The sequence below is a fragment of the Natator depressus genome, chromosome 4, assembly GCF_965152275.1.
Source record: "Natator depressus isolate rNatDep1 chromosome 4, rNatDep2.hap1, whole genome shotgun sequence".
NCBI classification, from domain to species: domain Eukaryota; kingdom Metazoa; phylum Chordata; order Testudines; family Cheloniidae; genus Natator; species Natator depressus.
In genome coordinates, this window is record NC_134237.1 from 57,921,384 (window position 1) to 57,939,843 (window position 18,460).

At 43.6% G+C, this 18,460-nt stretch overlaps 1 protein-coding gene and 1 non-coding gene across 2 annotated transcripts; both read left to right on the top strand.

Moving 5' to 3' along the window:
- Window positions 1–10,940: 10,940 nt before the first annotated feature.
- On the top strand, window positions 10,941–17,004 carry RPS3A (ribosomal protein S3A). Its single transcript, XM_074950980.1, has 6 exons — window positions 10,941–11,097; window positions 11,898–12,001; window positions 13,614–13,801; window positions 15,046–15,254; window positions 16,045–16,154; window positions 16,839–17,004. The coding sequence occupies exons 1-6, from the start codon at window positions 11,036–11,038 to the stop codon at window positions 16,958–16,960; spliced, it is 795 nt and encodes a 264-aa protein (XP_074807081.1). The 5' UTR covers window positions 10,941–11,035; the 3' UTR covers window positions 16,961–17,004.
- On the top strand, window positions 16,450–16,521 carry LOC141987023 (small nucleolar RNA SNORD73). Its single transcript, XR_012639419.1, has one exon. It is a non-coding gene; the product is annotated as a small nucleolar RNA SNORD73 (small nucleolar RNA).
- Window positions 17,005–18,460: the final 1,456 nt, after the last annotated feature.

The window sequence follows — 18,460 nt, forward strand, 5'->3', positions numbered from 1 at the left end:
TAGAGCTCTCTTAAAGAGGTATGTGATCAGCAAAACCTGTTCTGGTCAGCGCAACTGTAGTCTTACAGAGGAGAATCAAACACTGTATTTCCTTCAGTAAAAGCACTAGATAAAATACATAAATGTTAATTATTTGGTCAAAACAAAAGCAAAATCCTGCAAGCGTTTTTTTAAACTGTGGGTTGGAGGTAAAATTTCTAGTGGAAAATACAGTACATAAAAAACAAAACAAAACAAAAATACCTCTAGGAACAAAAAAAAAGAGAAATCTGCATATTAGCAGGTACTGAAGTAGAATTTATAATTGGTACAAGATTCTCCACCACTGGAACCAATCATGCCCACCCCCCGTTTAATTTGCATATCAATGAACAAGTTGAAAGTAACAATTAAGAGACACCATGTACCCATTCCCTGTGGAGCACTATTTAAAGCACACTTTTTTTCCAAGTACAATTAAAAATCAGAGTAAGAACATGCAAGGAGACAATGCATTGCAATTAAAGCGATAAACACTGTGCCAGCTCATACCAAAACACTTCTACTCCAGCAACAAAGCAGAAAAGGAATGACTGTATTTAGGACAATGCCAGAACATTGTGTGGAGTTCCAAATTCATAATGCGTAGCTCAACTTTATTTTAGAATTGATTATAAACAAAAAGTTTTTTCCAGCATAATTGGGAATACTGTTTTCTTTAACAAAATTGACATAAATCCATCTGTCTTAGGCCCCCATTACCAGAATGCCTGAGCACCTCAAAATCTTTAACGTATTTATCCTCATCTCACCCCTGTGAGGTAGGGGAAATGCTATGGGGACTGAAGCACAGAGAGGTTAACTGGCTTGCCTGTGGTCACACAGGAAGTTGGGAGCAGAGTAGTGACTTGGACTCATAGACTCATAGATATTAAGGTCAGAAGGGACCATTATGATCATCTAGTCTGACCTCCTGCACAATGCAGGCCACAGAATCTCACGCACCCACTCCTGCAATAAACCTCTCACCTATGTCTGAGCTATTGAAGTCCTCAAATCATGATTTAAAGACTTCAAGGTGCAGAGAAGGTGAACTGAGGTCTTTAAAGTCCTAAACTACTGCTCTAACCACCTAGGAATCCTTCCTCTCAGTCTATCAAAGATATGTATATGTATGTATGTGGTGTAACTATTTCATACAGATAAGATACAGAGAAGTTGTTGATCCTACGACTGCTTCTGTGAGGTGGATACCTATAGGCGCCAACTCCGTGGGTGCTCTGGGGCTGGAGCACCCACTGGGAAAAATTAGCCTCCTTCTCCCCCCGCCCAGCGCGCTGCGTCCCTACTACTCCCCCTCCCTCCCAGTGCTTCCCGCTGCCTAACAGCTGTTTGGTGGCGCTTAGGACTTCCCTAGAGGGAGGGGGAGGAGTGGGGACGCAGCATGCTCAGGGGAGGAGGCGGAGAAGGGGTGGGGACTTGGGGGAAGGGGTGGAATGGGGGTGGGCCGGGGGGGTGCGGCGGGTCCAACACCCACTGGGCAGAGGGGAAGTCAGTGCCTCTACTGTAGGGTGACCAGGTGTCCGTTTTTTTATCAGAACACCCAGTCGAAAAGGGACCCTAGTGGCTCCAGTCAGCACCACCGACCAGACCGTTAAAAGTCCAGTTGGCAGTGCTGCAGAGCCAAGGCAGGCTAATCCCTATTTGTTCTGGGGCACCGCACTGCGCCCCGGAAGCAGCCAGCAGGTCCGGCTCCTAGGTGGGGTGACGGGGGCGCCACACTGCTCCACCCGCTGCACCGGCTCTGCACTTCTGTTGGCCAGTTCCCAGCCAATGGGAGCTGTGGGGGGGCTGTGCCTGTGTGAGAGAGCGGCGCACACTGCCAAGCCTCCTTCCATGATTCCCCCTCCCCCACCTAGGAGTTGGACCTGCTGGCCACTTCTGGGGTGAAGCGCACTGCCCCAGGACAGGCAGGCAGCGTGCCTTAGCCCTGCTGCACTGCTGACCGGGAGCCACCTGACGTAATCCCGTGCCCCAATCCATTGTCCCAGCCCTGAACCCCCCAAAATGCGGAGCCCCCCAAAATGCGGAGCTCCCTCCTGCACCCCAAACCCCTCATCCCCAGCCCCAGTCCAGAGCCTGTACCCCCTCCTGCACCCCAGCCCTGAGCCTCCCGAAGCCCCCTCCTGCACCCCAGAGCCTGCACCCCCCACCCAGAGCCCTCACCCCCCCTGCACCTCAACCCCCTGCCTTAACCCTCAGCCTCACCCCCCACCCCCACCCCAGAGCCCCCTCCTGCACCCCAACCCCCTGCCTCAACCTACAGCCCCCTCCCACACTCCAAATCCCTCAGCCCCAGCCTGGAGCCCCCTCTTGCACCCCAAACCCCTCATCCCCGGCCCCACCCCAGAGCCCTCACCCACTCCTGCACCCCAACCCCCTGCCTCAACCTGCAGCCCCCTCCCACACTCCAAATCCCTTGGTCCCAGCCTGGAGCCCCCTCCTGTACCCCAAACCTCTTATCCCCAGCCCCACCCCAGAGCCAGCACCCCCAGCTCAGAGCCCCCATCCCTCCCACACTCAAACTCCCTGCCCCAGCCCAGTGAAAGTGAGTGAGGGTGGGGGAGAGCAAGCCACTGAGGGAAGGGGAATGTAGTCAGCAGGGGGTTGGGCCTCAGGGAAGGAGTGGGGCTAGGTGTTCAGTTTTGTGCCAATAGAAAGTTGGCAACCCTACCCTACTGTTGTAAGTGGGACTCCAAATGGATGTAGAACATATACTCATTTAAAGGCAATTGCAAGATCAATGTCTTACATCTGACTCTCAATAAAGTCGTGGAGTTTAAGGCCAGACGGGACCGTTATATCATCTAGTCTGACCTCCAGTATATCACAGGCTACTAACATCACCCACACGCTAAACCCAACAAACAAAATTAAACCAAAGTATTTAAACCACAGGAGACTAGACTATTCTGTGCCATAGGCAAAGAGTAGAAGGGACCGAAGTGCACCAGTGCCTGAAGCCCCTGCAATAGCAGGGAAATGACTGAATGGATATACACTGATATTCCTGGCAAGTGACCTGCAACTGAATGCTGCAGACTCATGCCAAAGTATCTTTGGAAACTCTGTATAAAAAAGGAGATGTGAAAATGTGTTCTGTATCACAAACACATTTGCTCCATTGGAAAATTCCTGTTTAAGTAGTTGAATCATATAAGCAAAATACTTAAAATGAAATCACATGGAACACTTATACAGCTCTCGGGATGTGAAATTGTGCATATTCACATAGGTTAGCACAGTAGAGAGAATGTGTTTCATTGATGGGATTTAGGAGTCATGTTTATTAGTATTGTCCATCCCTACTCCTGATGGATTAAAACTCCTCAAATATGACTAGTTTAGAAACACTGCATTTGGAATCAGTATGAACAGTACAGGTAATGTTGGATAAGAGGAGTCCTGATATAGCAGTGGACTTGAACCAATACTTGGTGTTTACATTCTCTTAGTATTCTATCACTGCAGAATTCAAAGACATTTTTTTTTTAGTTGTGACTCATGCAGGAAGAAATAAACTATACCCCCAAACAAGGAGATGTGAAGATTCTGATGTGCTTGAGAGAGATTCCCAGAGCAGCCCAAGGAGGTAAGAGAAAATTTCACCAGAGGAAAGATAAAAAGGTTTTCTATATCAAAATTCAGACTACAGTAAATTCTCATAGTCAACTAAATAAATCAGGGTTTGGAATGAAGACTATGATGACAGAACCTTAAATAGTCTATGACAGTGACAGAAGGATCCCTTATAATGATCTCAAATTACTTGTGGGGCTTTCCTGAACATTTATTTTTTGATGGTTGTAGTCATATCTGAGATGTTGCTATCCATCTAGATCAGTGTTTTTCAATGACTGGTCCGTGAACCAGCACCAGTCCCTGAGATATCCCTAGCCCAGTTTAGGAAGGCAGCAAGCTGGTCTCTGGTTTCAAAAAGGTTGAGAAATACTGATCTAGATTACAGATGCACAATACCAATATATCTGACTCCTAAATCCCATCAATATTAATACCTGCCACATATAATACTAACACAAGTGAATGTGCCAGGTACCCATTCTTTAAAGTACACAGAATGTCGAGTTCTGGCACCCTGTACAGAGGTCTTCTGCACCTGGACTAGTTATTTCTGTTGACTTGCCCTGGCAGTCGGTCAGACCAGGTGAGTCTCATTCACAGGTTTTTTATGCTTTTTGTCTCAGGTACTGGGACTGAATTATCAGACAGGAGGCTTTAGAAACAACCAGATGAGATTTATATTGAACTGTTCTTAAGATCAGAATAAAGGGAAACCAGAGGAAGTTGTATGTGCTTGTGCATATACACATGTGCATGTGCATATACACATGAGAGAGGGGTAGGGACCCTGACCTGTTCACATTAGAAGAAATATCTTACTATTTTTCAGTGAATAAGCAAGATACAAACAGGTAAAAAGGAAGGCCCATCATTGCAGTTAGGTTTGCATCCAGGGGGCTGAAAAATATATGTTAAACAAACCAGGATTTCTACTGGTTAGTGTGCTAACCGTAGAAAAGGTTCTTGTATATTTACACACCACTCCCACCACTGTAGCTCAGATTCTGCTAGCACTTCTGTCATAAATATAAGGGAAGGGTAAGCACCTTTCTGTATACAGTGCTATAAAATCCCTCCTGGCCAGAGGCAACATCCTGTTACCTGTAAAGAGTTAAGAAGCTCAGCTAACCTGGCTGGCACTTGACCCAAAGGACCAATAAGGGGACAAGATACTTTCAAATCTTGGGGGAAGGAAGGCTTTTGTTTTGTGCTCTTTGTTTATGTGGTTGTTCTCTCTTGGGACTGAGAGAGGCCAGACAGAAATCCATCTTCTCCAACCCATCCTAATCCAAGTCTCCAATATTGCAACCAGTATAGGTAAGCCAGGCAAGGCGGATTAGTTTATCTTTTGTTTTATGTGAATTTTCCCTGTGTTAAGAGGGAGGTTTATTCCTGTTTTCTGTAACTTTAAGGTTTTGCCCAGAGGGGGATCCTCTGTGTTTTGAATCTGAATACCCTGTAAAGTATTTTCCATCATGATTTTACAGAGATGATTTTTATCTTTCTTTTTTTTAAATAAAATCCTTTTAAGAACCTGACTGATTTTTCCATTGTTCCAAGATCCAGGGGTTTGGGTCTTTGATGATTTTGTAACCAATTGGTTAGGATACTATTCTCAAGCCTTCCCCAGAAAAGGGGGTGTGTAGGGCTTGGGGGGATATTTTGGGGGAATACATCTCCAAGTGGTGTCTTTCCCTTTTCTTTGTTTAAAACGCTTGGTGGTGGCAGCATACTGTTCAAGGACAAGGCAAAGTTTGTACCTTGGAGAAGTTTTTAACCTAAGCTGGTAAGAATAAGCTTAGGGGGTCTTTAATGCGGGTCCCCACATCTGTACCCTAGAGTTCAGAGTGGGGAAGGAACCCTGACAACTTCCATTAAGAACTTATTTTCACACATTCATATATTGTCTATAATTAAAAATTCACCATGGACTGAAACTTATTAGACAAGGTTTCTGAACAATGTTACTTTATTTAAAAAAAAATAACATTTAACTGCTGTAACAGGAATGAACTTCAGAGGTTAGGGAGTCAACACAAACTATGGGAGAGGAGGATATCTATGCAAGAATGAGATTCTGAGAATGAATAATACTGGGGCCCAAGAAGAGATCAGGTTATGGAGAAAAGGACTCAGAGATATTGTACTGTAGAGAGATGTTGGCAAATTAGCAGGGGAGGACGGTTACATTTGAAAGAAGTATGTTTAAAAAAGAATTCCAACCATTTTATTCAGGCTGGAAGTCCAAAAGGATAAGAATGACCAACAGTGGAAGTGTATTTGAAAAGAAAATACCTGCTGATTAAATGCTGTACACAAGGGCAAGATTGTATCCTTGAGAGCTGTGTGTGGAAAGGGCCTTCCCTATGCTTATCCATCTGTGCTGTGCAGGGATGGGCCACCTTCGTGTTAACCTACAGAAGGTTCTCTGGTCAAGGACTGAGTGACCCTGGGTTGGGAGTAGGTAAGTCTGGGGTATGTGTGGATCGAGCAGCAGGTGTGGGGGGCTTTGGGCGGGGGCAGGAAGAGGCAGAGCAGGGGTAGGGCCTTGAAGGCAGGGCCATGGCTCAGATGCTGGAGGCCCCCCATCATACTCCTAGGTTGCTTCCAGCACTCACGGATGAGTCTCCCCAAACGGAAGACACCTGCACGTGCCACCTATGCAAGGACCTGAAAATATGTGAGAACTGTGTGATGCCCTAAAGCGGACAGTAATACAGCTGATATCAGGTATTTCCTAGAAATGGACAATAATTTTTGGGGTAGGGGGATACTAACAAAAAACTTCTGCAACAACCAAACAAGACTCTGTGAGCTCTGCTTACCAATAAGAACTCTTCGGGTCTGATGCTGTGCTGCTTGCATCTTGTGCAGCTATATACACTTGTGCAAAGTGGGAATAAAAAGCTAACCAAAGTGCAAAGCAGTAGAGAATCAGGTCCTTTAATTTAGAAAGATCCTCCATAGGTTTTGACTGGGGAGAAACAAAGAGTCAGCGTTTACCTGGAGTACTTTTATAGTACCATTTTGCTTGAAAGACTAATATAGTAGCTCATGGGCTAGGTGCATTGTCACCTACTAACTCAATTACAATTAAAAGTAATAGAATCACTTTAAAGTAACTCCTGCTAACTGTTTAAATACATTTTGTCTGGCCAATGCAAGCAAAGTACAACTGTTTTAAAATAATTGTATTAAAACCTGCCAACCTGTGGCCCCAAGAAGCCATTCCAGAATCAGGGCATTGCTAGGATATAGGACTATCGTGGTCACATTCACTTTCCCAAGGAATTTTCCCTGCACTGATGCAGAGAGGGGAGTGTCACTGAGCTGCTTTGCTGGATCTGTCACTTGGGGACACTCATTACACAAGGATAATCTTCTTAGGGCCTGATTGTCTGGCTTTACAGGTGCTTTGTACCCTGGAGCCATTAGCAACATAGCCATAGCAGAGCCAAGAATCAGGACCTATGTGTTAGGAAGTTGGCTTGAGGGGAGTGAAAGGGCTCACTAGAAGATCTTGGAAGAGGAAAGGCAGTATGGCAATATGTAAACAGTCCACCAAAAATGGTCCTGGATTCAAATATGGGCTCTGCCAACTTGTTGTTAATTTCAGTGGCTCTGCTGGTGCATGGAGGTGGTTTAGCAAAACCTGGGAACAAAGTTAGTTTTACCCCCCAAAAAGACACCAAGATGTGTGTTCAAAACCAGGACATGCCTAAACATTCAATACACAAAAAGAAAAGGAGTACTTGTGGCACCTTAGAAACTAACAAATTTATTTGAGCATAAGCTTTCGTGAGCTACAGCTCACTTCATCGGATGCATGCAGTGAAAAAATACACAGACACTCTAGATCTCTAGCATTGGGGGGGAGGAACAGCAGGGCAGATGAAATTCTAACAAATCACCAATTGCATATATGGACTCTTTAATATTAAAGTTATATATGGCTGACCTTGCTTACTCTTCTCTGTGGTGTTATGTAGACTGCATAAGTTAAAGCAGAACACAGGACTTACTGCAACTGGATACCTAACATCTGAGGGCATGAATTTTCATGGATCAGATGAAAGTATAATAAAGAAAAGAAGAGAGAGTTTTGAATTATAGAAGCCCCATCAATAATAGATTTCCTATGAGTTGACTACTGAAATACTGGTAAGGAGGCAATGTATTCAGTCCTGAATAGGAACATTGAGAATAGTGATAAGAGGTAAACTTCTTGTACATAGTGGCTATTATTAAATATCATTTAATTCTGTATTCGTTGGTTTCTATTAATGGTTGAGAACTTAGAGTTTAAAGAAATTTATTAATTAGTGGCAGATAAGTATTTATTTCTGCTCCAAGAAAATCCCACTTGTCTATCTGCCTGCAGTTTCTGGTTGACACCTGCAAATGGGATATGTTTCATCTAGGTTCCCATAAAGCTCCCTTTGATGAGCTACTTGCCAATATTAAAGTAATAAAATAAAATGGACTTTCCCCAAAAAAGTTGGGGGACGGGGGGCGGGTAGCAGGCTCTTAGCTGTCAAAGACTGGGTATACATTGTAGTTGTCCATCCAATTCTTCCTTCCTGCCTCAGGGTTCAACGAGTACTCCATTGAAATTCTGACTCCTGTCGTGGTCTATACTACAGACTTATGTTGGTATCTACATCACTTCGGGGTGTGGAAAATCCACACTCCTGAGCGGCGTATTTATACCCCTGGTGTAGATCATCCTGTCGATGGGAGGGCTTCTCCATCAACGTAGCATCTGTCTCTCAGGGAGGTAGAGGACCTACACCAACGGGAGAAGCTCGAAGGTAACGTCTTCGCTAAGTACTATTGTGACTCAGCTGAACCGGAGCCTCTATTAACGATAATGTGAGGCTGACAGCATCAGGCCAACCGGGATTTCCTTTTCCAGATGGCCTGCTCAGGGCTCCCACTGCCTCTTCACTCCTGTGAGTCACTTGTTTCTCTGCAGAGCCCCCTTCTTTAAAAATTGATTCCAATCCCATTTGGGGAAGGGGTTGCAAGGCAGACAGTCTTAAGATATATGGAGAAGTCTTGCCAAGACTTGGATGCTGGCTTCTTGCAGATACTGGGCAGGCAGGAAAGAGCAGGAAGTTTTTGACAGGTGAATATAATCTTTGGAACTTGATGCAGAAAGCTGCCGACAGTCCCATGATGGTGGCCAAGACTGAAATTTATTTTGGCTAGTTGTGCATTGTTCTTTATTTGTGTGAGTGGGAGTTTAAAGTTACCTCAGGCTGCACTAGGGAAGCATCAATCAGTAACACATGAGCAGAAAAGAACCACTGAGTTGGAGATCTAGCTAGCTTTTCTGTTGGGAACAAGAAAAAAGATACCTGCTGTATGGCTTCCCAGCTACCTTCCTCTTCCGCCACCTCAAGGAAAAGCGCAGATTCCCTTGTTGGACACTGGTGCCCCGTCTTTCAGGGGAGAAGAATGAAGATTTCCCTAATTTTAGACTGATCCCCGAGGGAAATGAAGATGAGAGCTCCCTGCCTCTCTTTCTTGTCTGACTACATTCTCTGGCCTTCTGGGTGGGGTGGTGGTGAAATCCAGTGATTTTTTTTTTTTTTAGGTGTGTGTGTGTGTGATTCCTGGTGGGGGTGGAAATAATGGTGAAGCAATAAAAACATGCTGTTGTCCTAATATAGTTAGTAAATGAGAAAGTAAATTACTGAGAAACACAGCTTGAACATCTTACTCATGGCGGTTCAAACTCTACTTGCTTGCAACAACTGTATTTAACAAGGCTTTCTGTACCTGTGGACTGGAGTAGTGGGGTGCTCATATCTGGGGGCTTGATTTGGGTCCCACTAGGCTAGCATAGATGGAGATTATCTTTTCTGAAACAATGCTATATACTACATACCATGACAACTGGCGATTTAAAAGTCTGGCCTTTATTTGGTGGCCAAAGATCAGTATCAAGTCAATATTGGGTTTTCTTTGTCCTGCATTACAGCAACAACTGTGTGCAAGAACTTACCTAGTGATAAAAATGCATAATTTTTATACTATGAAAAGAAATATGTTGAAGTGTTGCCCAGGTCAGGCTAAGGCATAGATATGTGCACCAAAGTTTCTGGGGTCATGTGATCTACTCTTTCATGTACAATGTTTCTAGCTGTCATGGTTGTGAAGACAAGCTTGGAAGTATGAACTGAGTGTACTGTATACAGCAGTTGTAGAAAGCCTGATAAAATAGCCTTAAGAGGTGTGAACTGCCCTTTGCATCTCCATGGGTTCTTAACTCTGAAACCTGATGTGCAAGGAGGCCACCACTGCTCCCACCCCAACAATCTAAACAAAGGATTTGGGGGCCAGGGGATTCTTTTCATCAGTCACCTCAGAGGAATGGCAGCAGTGGGGAGCCCCACTACTGCTATTCCTCTGACCCCCAAATCCTTTACTTAAATTGGTGGCATCTGAGTCCACCTTTCTGGGGCAGACACCAGCTGCATGAAAGAGGGAAGAGGTCTGTGGAAGGGGGAAGCCCCCTGCCAGGAATGGCTGTTGTGTGGGTGGCCCCTGCCCTGGGGGAAAGGGTCCAATATGGGGATGTGCCTAGGGGCCCAGGCAGTTTTAATCTGGCCCCGGCAAGCCCCGGCAATGTGTTAAACATGAATGTCTTGTCCTGTACAGTCAGTACAGATTCACCAGTAGCTGGTGTCCAACCTCCCTCCCTCCCACCTCGGCCAGTCATAGATACCTTGTGTACGTCTGTCACCTCCCTTTCCCGCCCCCATCGCCATCCCCACCCCCACCCCGTCCTACGATTTTTGTGACCTTTGTTGTTTTAACAGGGCCGGGGAGGGGAGACAAAGAACTGAGTGGGAGGCAGCTGTGGACTCAGAACTGCTGGAGGAGTGGGTGGGGATCCGAATTCATTCCTGGGCAGGGGGCCAGGCCAGCGTGGGGCTGAGCGCTCCAGCAGCGGGGAGAATCACCCGAACCCATAGCAGCGCTTGCAGCGCCCACGGCGGCGGGTGGGGCAGCCGCAGCGCAAAAATCAAGGCACCCCCCCCACACCTCGCTCTCTAGAGCTGTATTTTACAGCGCCGGGGGGACGTGCACCGGCGGGGCTGCAGCCCGCGGTAGCCACGACGCCAGGGCCGATGGGAGCTGGCTCAGGAGGATGGCCCCGGCGCCCACTCGTAAGGAATCACTAGGGTGAGCCCATTCTGTCCCTCACGTTGGCCTCCCCCGCCACCGCGCCATTTGGTTCACCCCAGGAACTTGAGGAAGCTGATCTCTTCCGCGTTGCCCCTGCCCCTTCCGCTCTAGTTTCTCGCGAGAGGTCGGTAGGCGGAGTTCTCGCGTGAGACTCACCTCTCTCGTATAATCTCGCGTTGCTGGCGGGCTTCGGCCTCTTTGGCTCCAGGGCGGCACCATGGCGGTCGGCAAGAACAAGCGCCTCACCAAGGGCGGCAAGAAAGGCGCTAAGAAGAAAGTGTAAGCGAGGCCGGCCAGGGGCGAGGGGTGCCGGGGGCCCCGCCGGGGCGGCTGCTAGGCTGCGGCTCGGCAGGATGCGCCGGATGCCGGGCGGATTGGGGCGGCCGGCGCAAGGCGCGGCGGTGGCGGTGTTGACATGGCGGCGGCCAAACCTGGGATTGGGGCGAGGGTTGTAGAGCGCGCGCGCGCGGCCCCCGCTGCACGGGACGGGGGCGCTGCGGCAGTGGCGGGGCCTGCTGCGCTGTGAATCCCCCTGCCCGAGGTGGGGGGCCGGGGCCTGGCCGCACGGAGCCCCCCACTCCAGCACCAGGCTGCGACTCTTGGGGGAAGACAGGAGTTAGGGAGCCGGGCTGCCTCTGCCCCGCGTGCTGTGCGGAGTCGTCTCTGGCTGCCCCTGCAGCTCGGCTGCTGATTTGTCCCCAGCTCCGGCGCCATCCCAGTGCAGCCGGGACAGAGCCTCACTGCTAGATATTGTGGGCTGGGTCCTTGTCTCTGACTGTCCCTGAATGTGCAGGGCCTAGAGGGCTAACACTGAGCAGCACATTGGGATGGATCAGTTACTTATTTGTTGGTCCAGTGTCTGTATCGCTTATTGGTGTTTGCAAGCTTATGCTGATAATAAGAAAACAAGTTTGCACTAATTTGGGAATGTGTAAATTGCAGTCGCCTATGGTATTTGAAGTATTTGGTAACTGTACAACAGTTCTGCTGCATATGATAAATATGGAGGAAGGAGACCAGATTTTAGGCCAGATTTAATCTAAAAAATGAGTGGAAATATTTTTTTTTGGTAAATTAAGGGTCGATCCCTTCTCAAAGAAGGATTGGTACGATGTCAAGGCACCTGCAATGTTTAATATCCGAAACATTGGGAAGACACTCGTCACCAGGACCCAAGGAACCAGTGAGTATCTAATGTGTTGCGGTAACGCTTTATATCTGTTTGTTTTTTAAGACCATGCAATGCAGTATAAGTTCTAAGCAGTTCCTGCTTAAACTAATGTGATTTGCAATATTATAGGATAGATAGACACAAAAAAATGTGTTTTGACCTCACTGTTTGTTGGGTAGTACTAAGGCTTTTGTTTCCAGTAGACAGAATCGGGTTACTCATACAGAATATGGTTTGGTTCTTGCCCATGCAAGATGAACTAACTGATCTCTATTAGAAGCTATTGGATAATCTGTGGAACTGAAATGCAAAGGAAGACCCAATAAAGATTAGAATTCTGGGGTGGAAATTACTTAGTTATTTAAAAGCATCTGGGGAAAACGACAAAAAATTATTATCTTTTATAGGAGAGGAAGATCTGGAAAGCAGTGATGCAGAAAGATCTTGGGAAAGACATAGTGGGCAGATCTCTATATGTGGGGTTTTATTGTATAGGATAGTGAAATCACTAATTTTTTGGGCAGTGTATGTGCAGAGGCACCCCTAAGTAGAGGGAGGTGGTTCTCTTTCACATGATCAGGTGACATCAAACCTGGAATACTATATTCAGGTAAGGGAACCTTAGTCTCTACTATTCAGAGATGAACAATGGGATCTGGATAAGTGCAACAGAATTATGTAAATGTAGGTATGCAGCTTTACATGTGTTACGGGGTTTAAATATCAAAGAAGTCATGAATTATTTAGCATGGGTGTAATTAGGAGCAATGGAATGAAATTAAGGAAAGGAAAACTTTGGTCTTTTTATGATTCATAAAAGTGAAATCTAGCAGATCATGGAATAATGTCCCCTGGTAACTGTGGACATAGAGAAGCTACTGCACGGTCAGTCGTGCATTGGCAGAGGTATAGCTGTTAAGTGATGTAATGAGACTTGTAATTTGCTCTGCTCCCTAATTTCATTTCTTAATCATTTATGTCTTTAGCTCTTATTTTGCATGTGCATATGTTTTTTTAATATATGTTAAAAAAGTAACCTAGTTCTTACATTTTTATATGTATATTTCTCTCAAGACACTTTGACCCCAGTTTCTAAAGGTATTGCAGCACTGAGCGCACCAACACCTAAATGCCTTTTTTAAATGTTGGCTGAATCTAGATTGAATCTTCAGGCCTGACCATAGAATTTATTTTTTGAATTTTAAATATGGGGCACAGCATGGTGTCTTTCACTGCTGTGTATTGATGCTTTACTAGTTCATTGACTAACTTTATTACAAAAAACTTCTCTGCAACAGTTGAAGTTAAAGTAAATTTTTGTAGATCTAAACTTACATGAATTTGTGTTCAAGTCTAATGTGGTCTCCTCACTAGAACGTGGGGTTCGGGATCCATGCTTGGTACCGTATTATCGCGGGGGCCATGTTCCCATTGATCCCAATTTAAATATTTAACTTTGGGATCCATCGCTGCAACCGCGCGATATGTGAATCCGCGCTCTAGCAATGCGCGCTCTAGCGAGGGTCCGCTATATTATAAATTCATATCAAATGAGGGTTCAGAATCTGACTCAGCTAGTTCTTCTTTTAATTTTTAATAAAAAAAATTCTTCATACACATATAGAAATTGCCTCTGATGGACTTAAGGGCCGTGTGTTTGAAGTGAGTCTTGCTGATCTGCAGAATGATGAAGTTGCCTTCCGTAAATTCAAGCTGATTACAGAGGATGTTCAGGGCAAAAACTGTCTGACCAACTTCCATGGAATGGACCTCACCCGTGACAAGATGTGTTCCATGGTCAAAAAATGGCAGGTAAGTGGTAATGATATGTATCTGTGAAGCTGCAAAAATACTACCTTGACAGTAAACTGCCTCTAAAAATTGAGATGAAATAACTTGAACTTTGATACTGTTTGCAGGCTCATCTTTGACTTGGTCAGACCAGCCAGTATTGTATTTGATTATTGATTGGCGTTTGCTTATTTTTTCTTTTTGAAAACCAATAAGATAAAGCTTAAGGGTCACATTTTTAAAGACCAGCATCTGCAGCAATTGCTGTTGCCTGCAGAGGCACACAGTTGCAGAAATTGTACACAATACTTCTAGCACATGGACTTCAAGCCTAGGTTTGTTTTTTTTCGTTTGTTTGTTTGTTTGTTTGTTTGTTTTTTTAAAAAGCAAAACCTATTTCTGAGGCCTTATTTACATTTGTTGTAGTTAGTCAGTTCGTCATTGGCTCCACTGGGGCAGCTACACCATGATTATTTGAAGCAAATCCCTGAGACCTCTGTTATTAGTGAGAAGGGCAGGATTTGGGAAGGCACCTTAAGGAAAGAGAACACCTTGTTGCATGTATCATAGTTACTAGGCTTTCAGATTACACTTAAATACAAACTTTCAATATATAGGATGTAGACATCATCCTTATCCCAAATTTAAGAAGCCACAGAAAATGTCTTTATTCTAATTGGTGGATGTTAGTGTGCTTGTAAAACTAAATAATGGCTGTTGACTAAAAGCAAGGTAGGATTTTACTGGCTCCAAGTTGCCCCTGCTTATGAGGCAGAGAGTTGGGGTGTTCAGTAGAAGTCCCAATACAAAAAGAGGGGGGCTGGAAGGGAAAATTGGTATTGGCAACTTGAAAACCACTTGGCAAGGAGAGACTTCCCACTAATAGCAAGGGTGGTGTATTAAATCCCAACCTGGGATGGAGGAGGTGCAGTATAAGAATCAACACCTTTGTGCTCCCTGCTATTATTAGTGTAACTGAATTATCTCTCCTTTACTCAGTCTGCTCATTATTAGGGTGCCAGATGTAAGAAGTGCTGCTGGTGTCATCAGTTAGTGTCCTCCCAAACCGTGTTTAGGAATTGGAAGTGTCAATAACAGTTTAATATTAGGTAGAATTTATAATTTAGGGGCTAACTATTCGCACCTTAATGTTGGGGTCAAGTGACAGCAACACTAGAGTATTTTAAGGAAGGTCTGACACTTTCACTGTGGTGTCTTTCTGTGATGTTAGAAGGGACAAATGTATTCTGTAACTTCTCTTCTAGACAATGATTGAAGCCCATGTTGATGTCAAAACTACCGATGGCTATCTACTGCGCCTCTTTTGCGTAGGTTTTACCAAGAAGCGCAATAACCAGATTCGCAAGACCTCATATGCCCAGCACCAGCAGGTCCGCCAAATTCGCAAGAAGATGATGGAAATCATGACACGGGAGGTGCAGACTAATGACCTGAAAGAAGTTGTCAATAAGCTGTACGTCTTGGTTGTCATTAATCAAGTTTTATCTTAGGAATCAGTTGCCATTCTACTCTGGTTTGATTGAGTTTAAGTGTTGGTTTACAGAGTCACAAAGAGGGTTTAATAGCAATTCATGTATTAACCTAGTTTAAATTTCTGTGAGGACAGTACTATCATTGTTAGCTTTTTTTTTTTTTTAAGCTAACAATGATAGTACTGTGGGCAGTAGTAAGGGAAGAATCTGATTGCTAGAGTATCTGGATGTACTAATTAATATTTGCTAATTTAATAACTTACTATCTTATAAAACAATTTAACAGGAGCCTTAGTCATTTTCATTCTTGGTTGAGGGCTCAACAACTACTTTTGTTGGGGAACCAAATATTTAACAAAATTATGGGAAGCGTAACATACTGTTCCCCCTATACATACTCTTACCACCTGCACCACATATGACATCCACCAAACTGTTTGATTATGTAAATCTAAAAACAGAATTTGTGAAGAGACTGCATGACACACAGATCTTTCTGCAGACTTCAGCAATGTCTAGTTTTATAAAGACTCCAGTTCTTAACTCACTCATAGGAGTGGGTGGGTGAGATTCTGTGGCCTGCGTTGTGCAGGAGATCAGACTAGAGGATCATAATGGTCTCTTCTGTCCTTAAAGTCTATGAGGGAAGGTAGGGTGGACTACTGTTGAGAATATTAAATACTGAATAATTTGAACTTTATATATATATATTGATCAGGAAGTTGATTATCACTTGAAAATCTAATACTGAAAACCTTTGATTATTTTCAGGATCCCAGACAGCATTGGCAAAGACATAGAAAAAGCTTGTCAATCCATCTACCCTCTTCATGATGTATATGTCCGCAAAGTGAAGATGCTTAAGAAGCCCAAGTTTGAATGTAAGTTCATTTCTGCTTAAATGTGGAGTTTAACTGAGTGGTAGGCTAAGTTAAAGCAATATTTTCAAAGCATGTGTTCGGTGATTTTGGAACTGAGGGAGCCTTCTGAAGGCAGCATTGTATGTTTAAATGCTTAAAACAGATAAATGGCTTATCCTAACAGTCTGAGACTTCAGTAACAAATCTGAATTCCTGTAAATGATATTTCATTTTGGAATATTTTTGTTCTTGCTTTAAGAACCCAAATACAAATGCCGAAAAGAAGCAACTAAATGTTGGATGGTTTTGGTTTGGGAATGAATGATGACAACATGTTTCGGTCCCATATGACACTGAATGATTATACTCTTTCCCACTTTCTGACATTCCCATGTAATGCAGGACTGAGTTATTAATGGCATCTTTGAAAGACTTTATTTAATTACACAAAACTCTCATACATTTCACTATTTGCTTTCATGTCTTTGTCTAAATACAAAAGTTAAGTAACGCAGTGCAACCTCCTTGTATGGGCACTCTTAAATGGGCAAGTCTTATTGATTTAGCCGTGGTACAATTTTGATGTATAGAAATGGCCTATTTAAATGATATGGACACTTAACTTGTCTCGCAGTGTGTAGATGACGGGGAAGGTAACACAAAAAATACTCAATTCTTAACAATTGCAATATTGTGCTTTTTTAGTGGGCAAGCTGATGGAACTGCACGGTGAAGGTGGTGGCACTGGAAAACCTTCTGGGGATGAGACAGGCGCTAAAGTAGAGCGAGCCGATGGATATGAGCCCCCTGTGCAAGAGTCTGTCTAGAATCAAAAATGGATGCAAAAAATAAAAAATTTTAATATACAGCAGTAGTAGTATTTGGTTTCATGCAATGATACTAGACACTTACACCATATGTGGTATAAGATACTGGACACTTATACCTATTACCCTGATTAAGTGTGCCACTTACTGCTGTTGCTTCATGTGCTAAAGATGTGAGCTGCTATGGACTCTGACTCTTAATTTATCTCGGTTAGGAGAAAGCAGGTTGGTTGTCCTTTTTAGAAGTTGGTGTTTAAAAGTACTAGGTTGAGTTTCAAAGAATTGAGCATCTAAAACCCAAACCTCTTCTAATGAGTTCCTGAAGTAAGAGGCTTATTTTGTGTCTACATACAGAATATATAGCATTGGTCACATGCACTAACTTACACTTAATAGTACCTTTCTTCTCAAAGCAGTCTGAAATAGCACCCAGCCACCTGGTGCACAGTGGGGTGGCTGGGGGAGGAAGGAGGAAATGTTGTTGTCCAAGGACTTGAATTTCCATGGAGTCTTTAAAGGTTTACACAGAGTAGATGGCACTCTTGTTTAAGGTCTTATTTAGATTCTAAAATTTATCCTTTTGGTGATATCTTACTTTATGGTAACTTTTTCCAATACGCAATTTTGATGTCTGATGCCCAAAATGCGTGTTAACGCAACTATTTTATTGTGGAAACATACTCTTAATCGAAATTTAACCTGTTTTCAAAGGAATAGTGTACAAAGAAGATTTCTCACTTTATCTCATTACAAGAAACAGTACTAGTTGCAATGTAAGTTCACAAATACAGTACCATACAATATAGTTCCCATTATATGAAATAAATTTGAAGCAGAAATACTTTAATAAGACACAAATAAACTTCCAAACTCCACAAATGAACCTTAAACCTATATTCATTCCACTCTTTTTTTTTTTTTTGTTCTTTAGTGATGTAGTGATACTATTTTAGCTTTTTCTAGCAATAGGTATATGTAAAGGCTCTGAAATGATTTCTTAAGAGCTCTTCCAAATCCTTCAGTCTTATACTATTATCTGGACAATGTGCTCTGAATTCCAGTACTTTGTTTTAAACAGTCTAATTGACTGATAGCAGTAGCACACCAAAAATAACTCCTTCAATGAGGCTGGGTTTTTCCCTAGTGAAATGAGTCTACAAGTTATGTAATTAATATAACTGTAAGCAGCTTTGACTGAAAGTTGGGAGGGGGACAGGCTTGTTAGGTTTGATTTACCAATCTTGTGTTCCAGTTTTTTTTTTTTTTTTAAATTTGAAGATCATGTAGTTGTGTTTGGAAGACTAGACTACCAATTTCTTAATATGCAAGATGCTAAACTTGAACTATTGTCCTTCAGTGTGACCATATAAATATCCACATATTAGCTAAAAAAAAAAAAAAATGCTGTATCTCTTCTGTTTACAATAGTCTTCATGTTAATCTGGTTTAATCTTTAGCTCTATTTATAAAACATTTTAAATTAAAATCAAACCCATATAT

What these genes read in the sequence shown, in the direction of transcription:
- RPS3A (XM_074950980.1), top strand. Translation starts at nt 11,036, where the DNA reads ATGGCGGTCGGCAAGAACAAGCGCCTCACCAAGGGCGGCAAGAAAGGC. An exon ending in AAAGGCGCTAAGAAGAAAGT is followed by an intron (nt 11,098 to 11,897) that starts GTAAGCGAGGCC and finishes TGGTAAATTAAG; the next exon opens with GGTCGATCCCTTCTCAAAGA. An exon ending in TAAGAAGCCCAAGTTTGAAT is followed by an intron (nt 16,155 to 16,838) that starts GTAAGTTCATTT and finishes GTGCTTTTTTAG; the next exon opens with TGGGCAAGCTGATGGAACTG.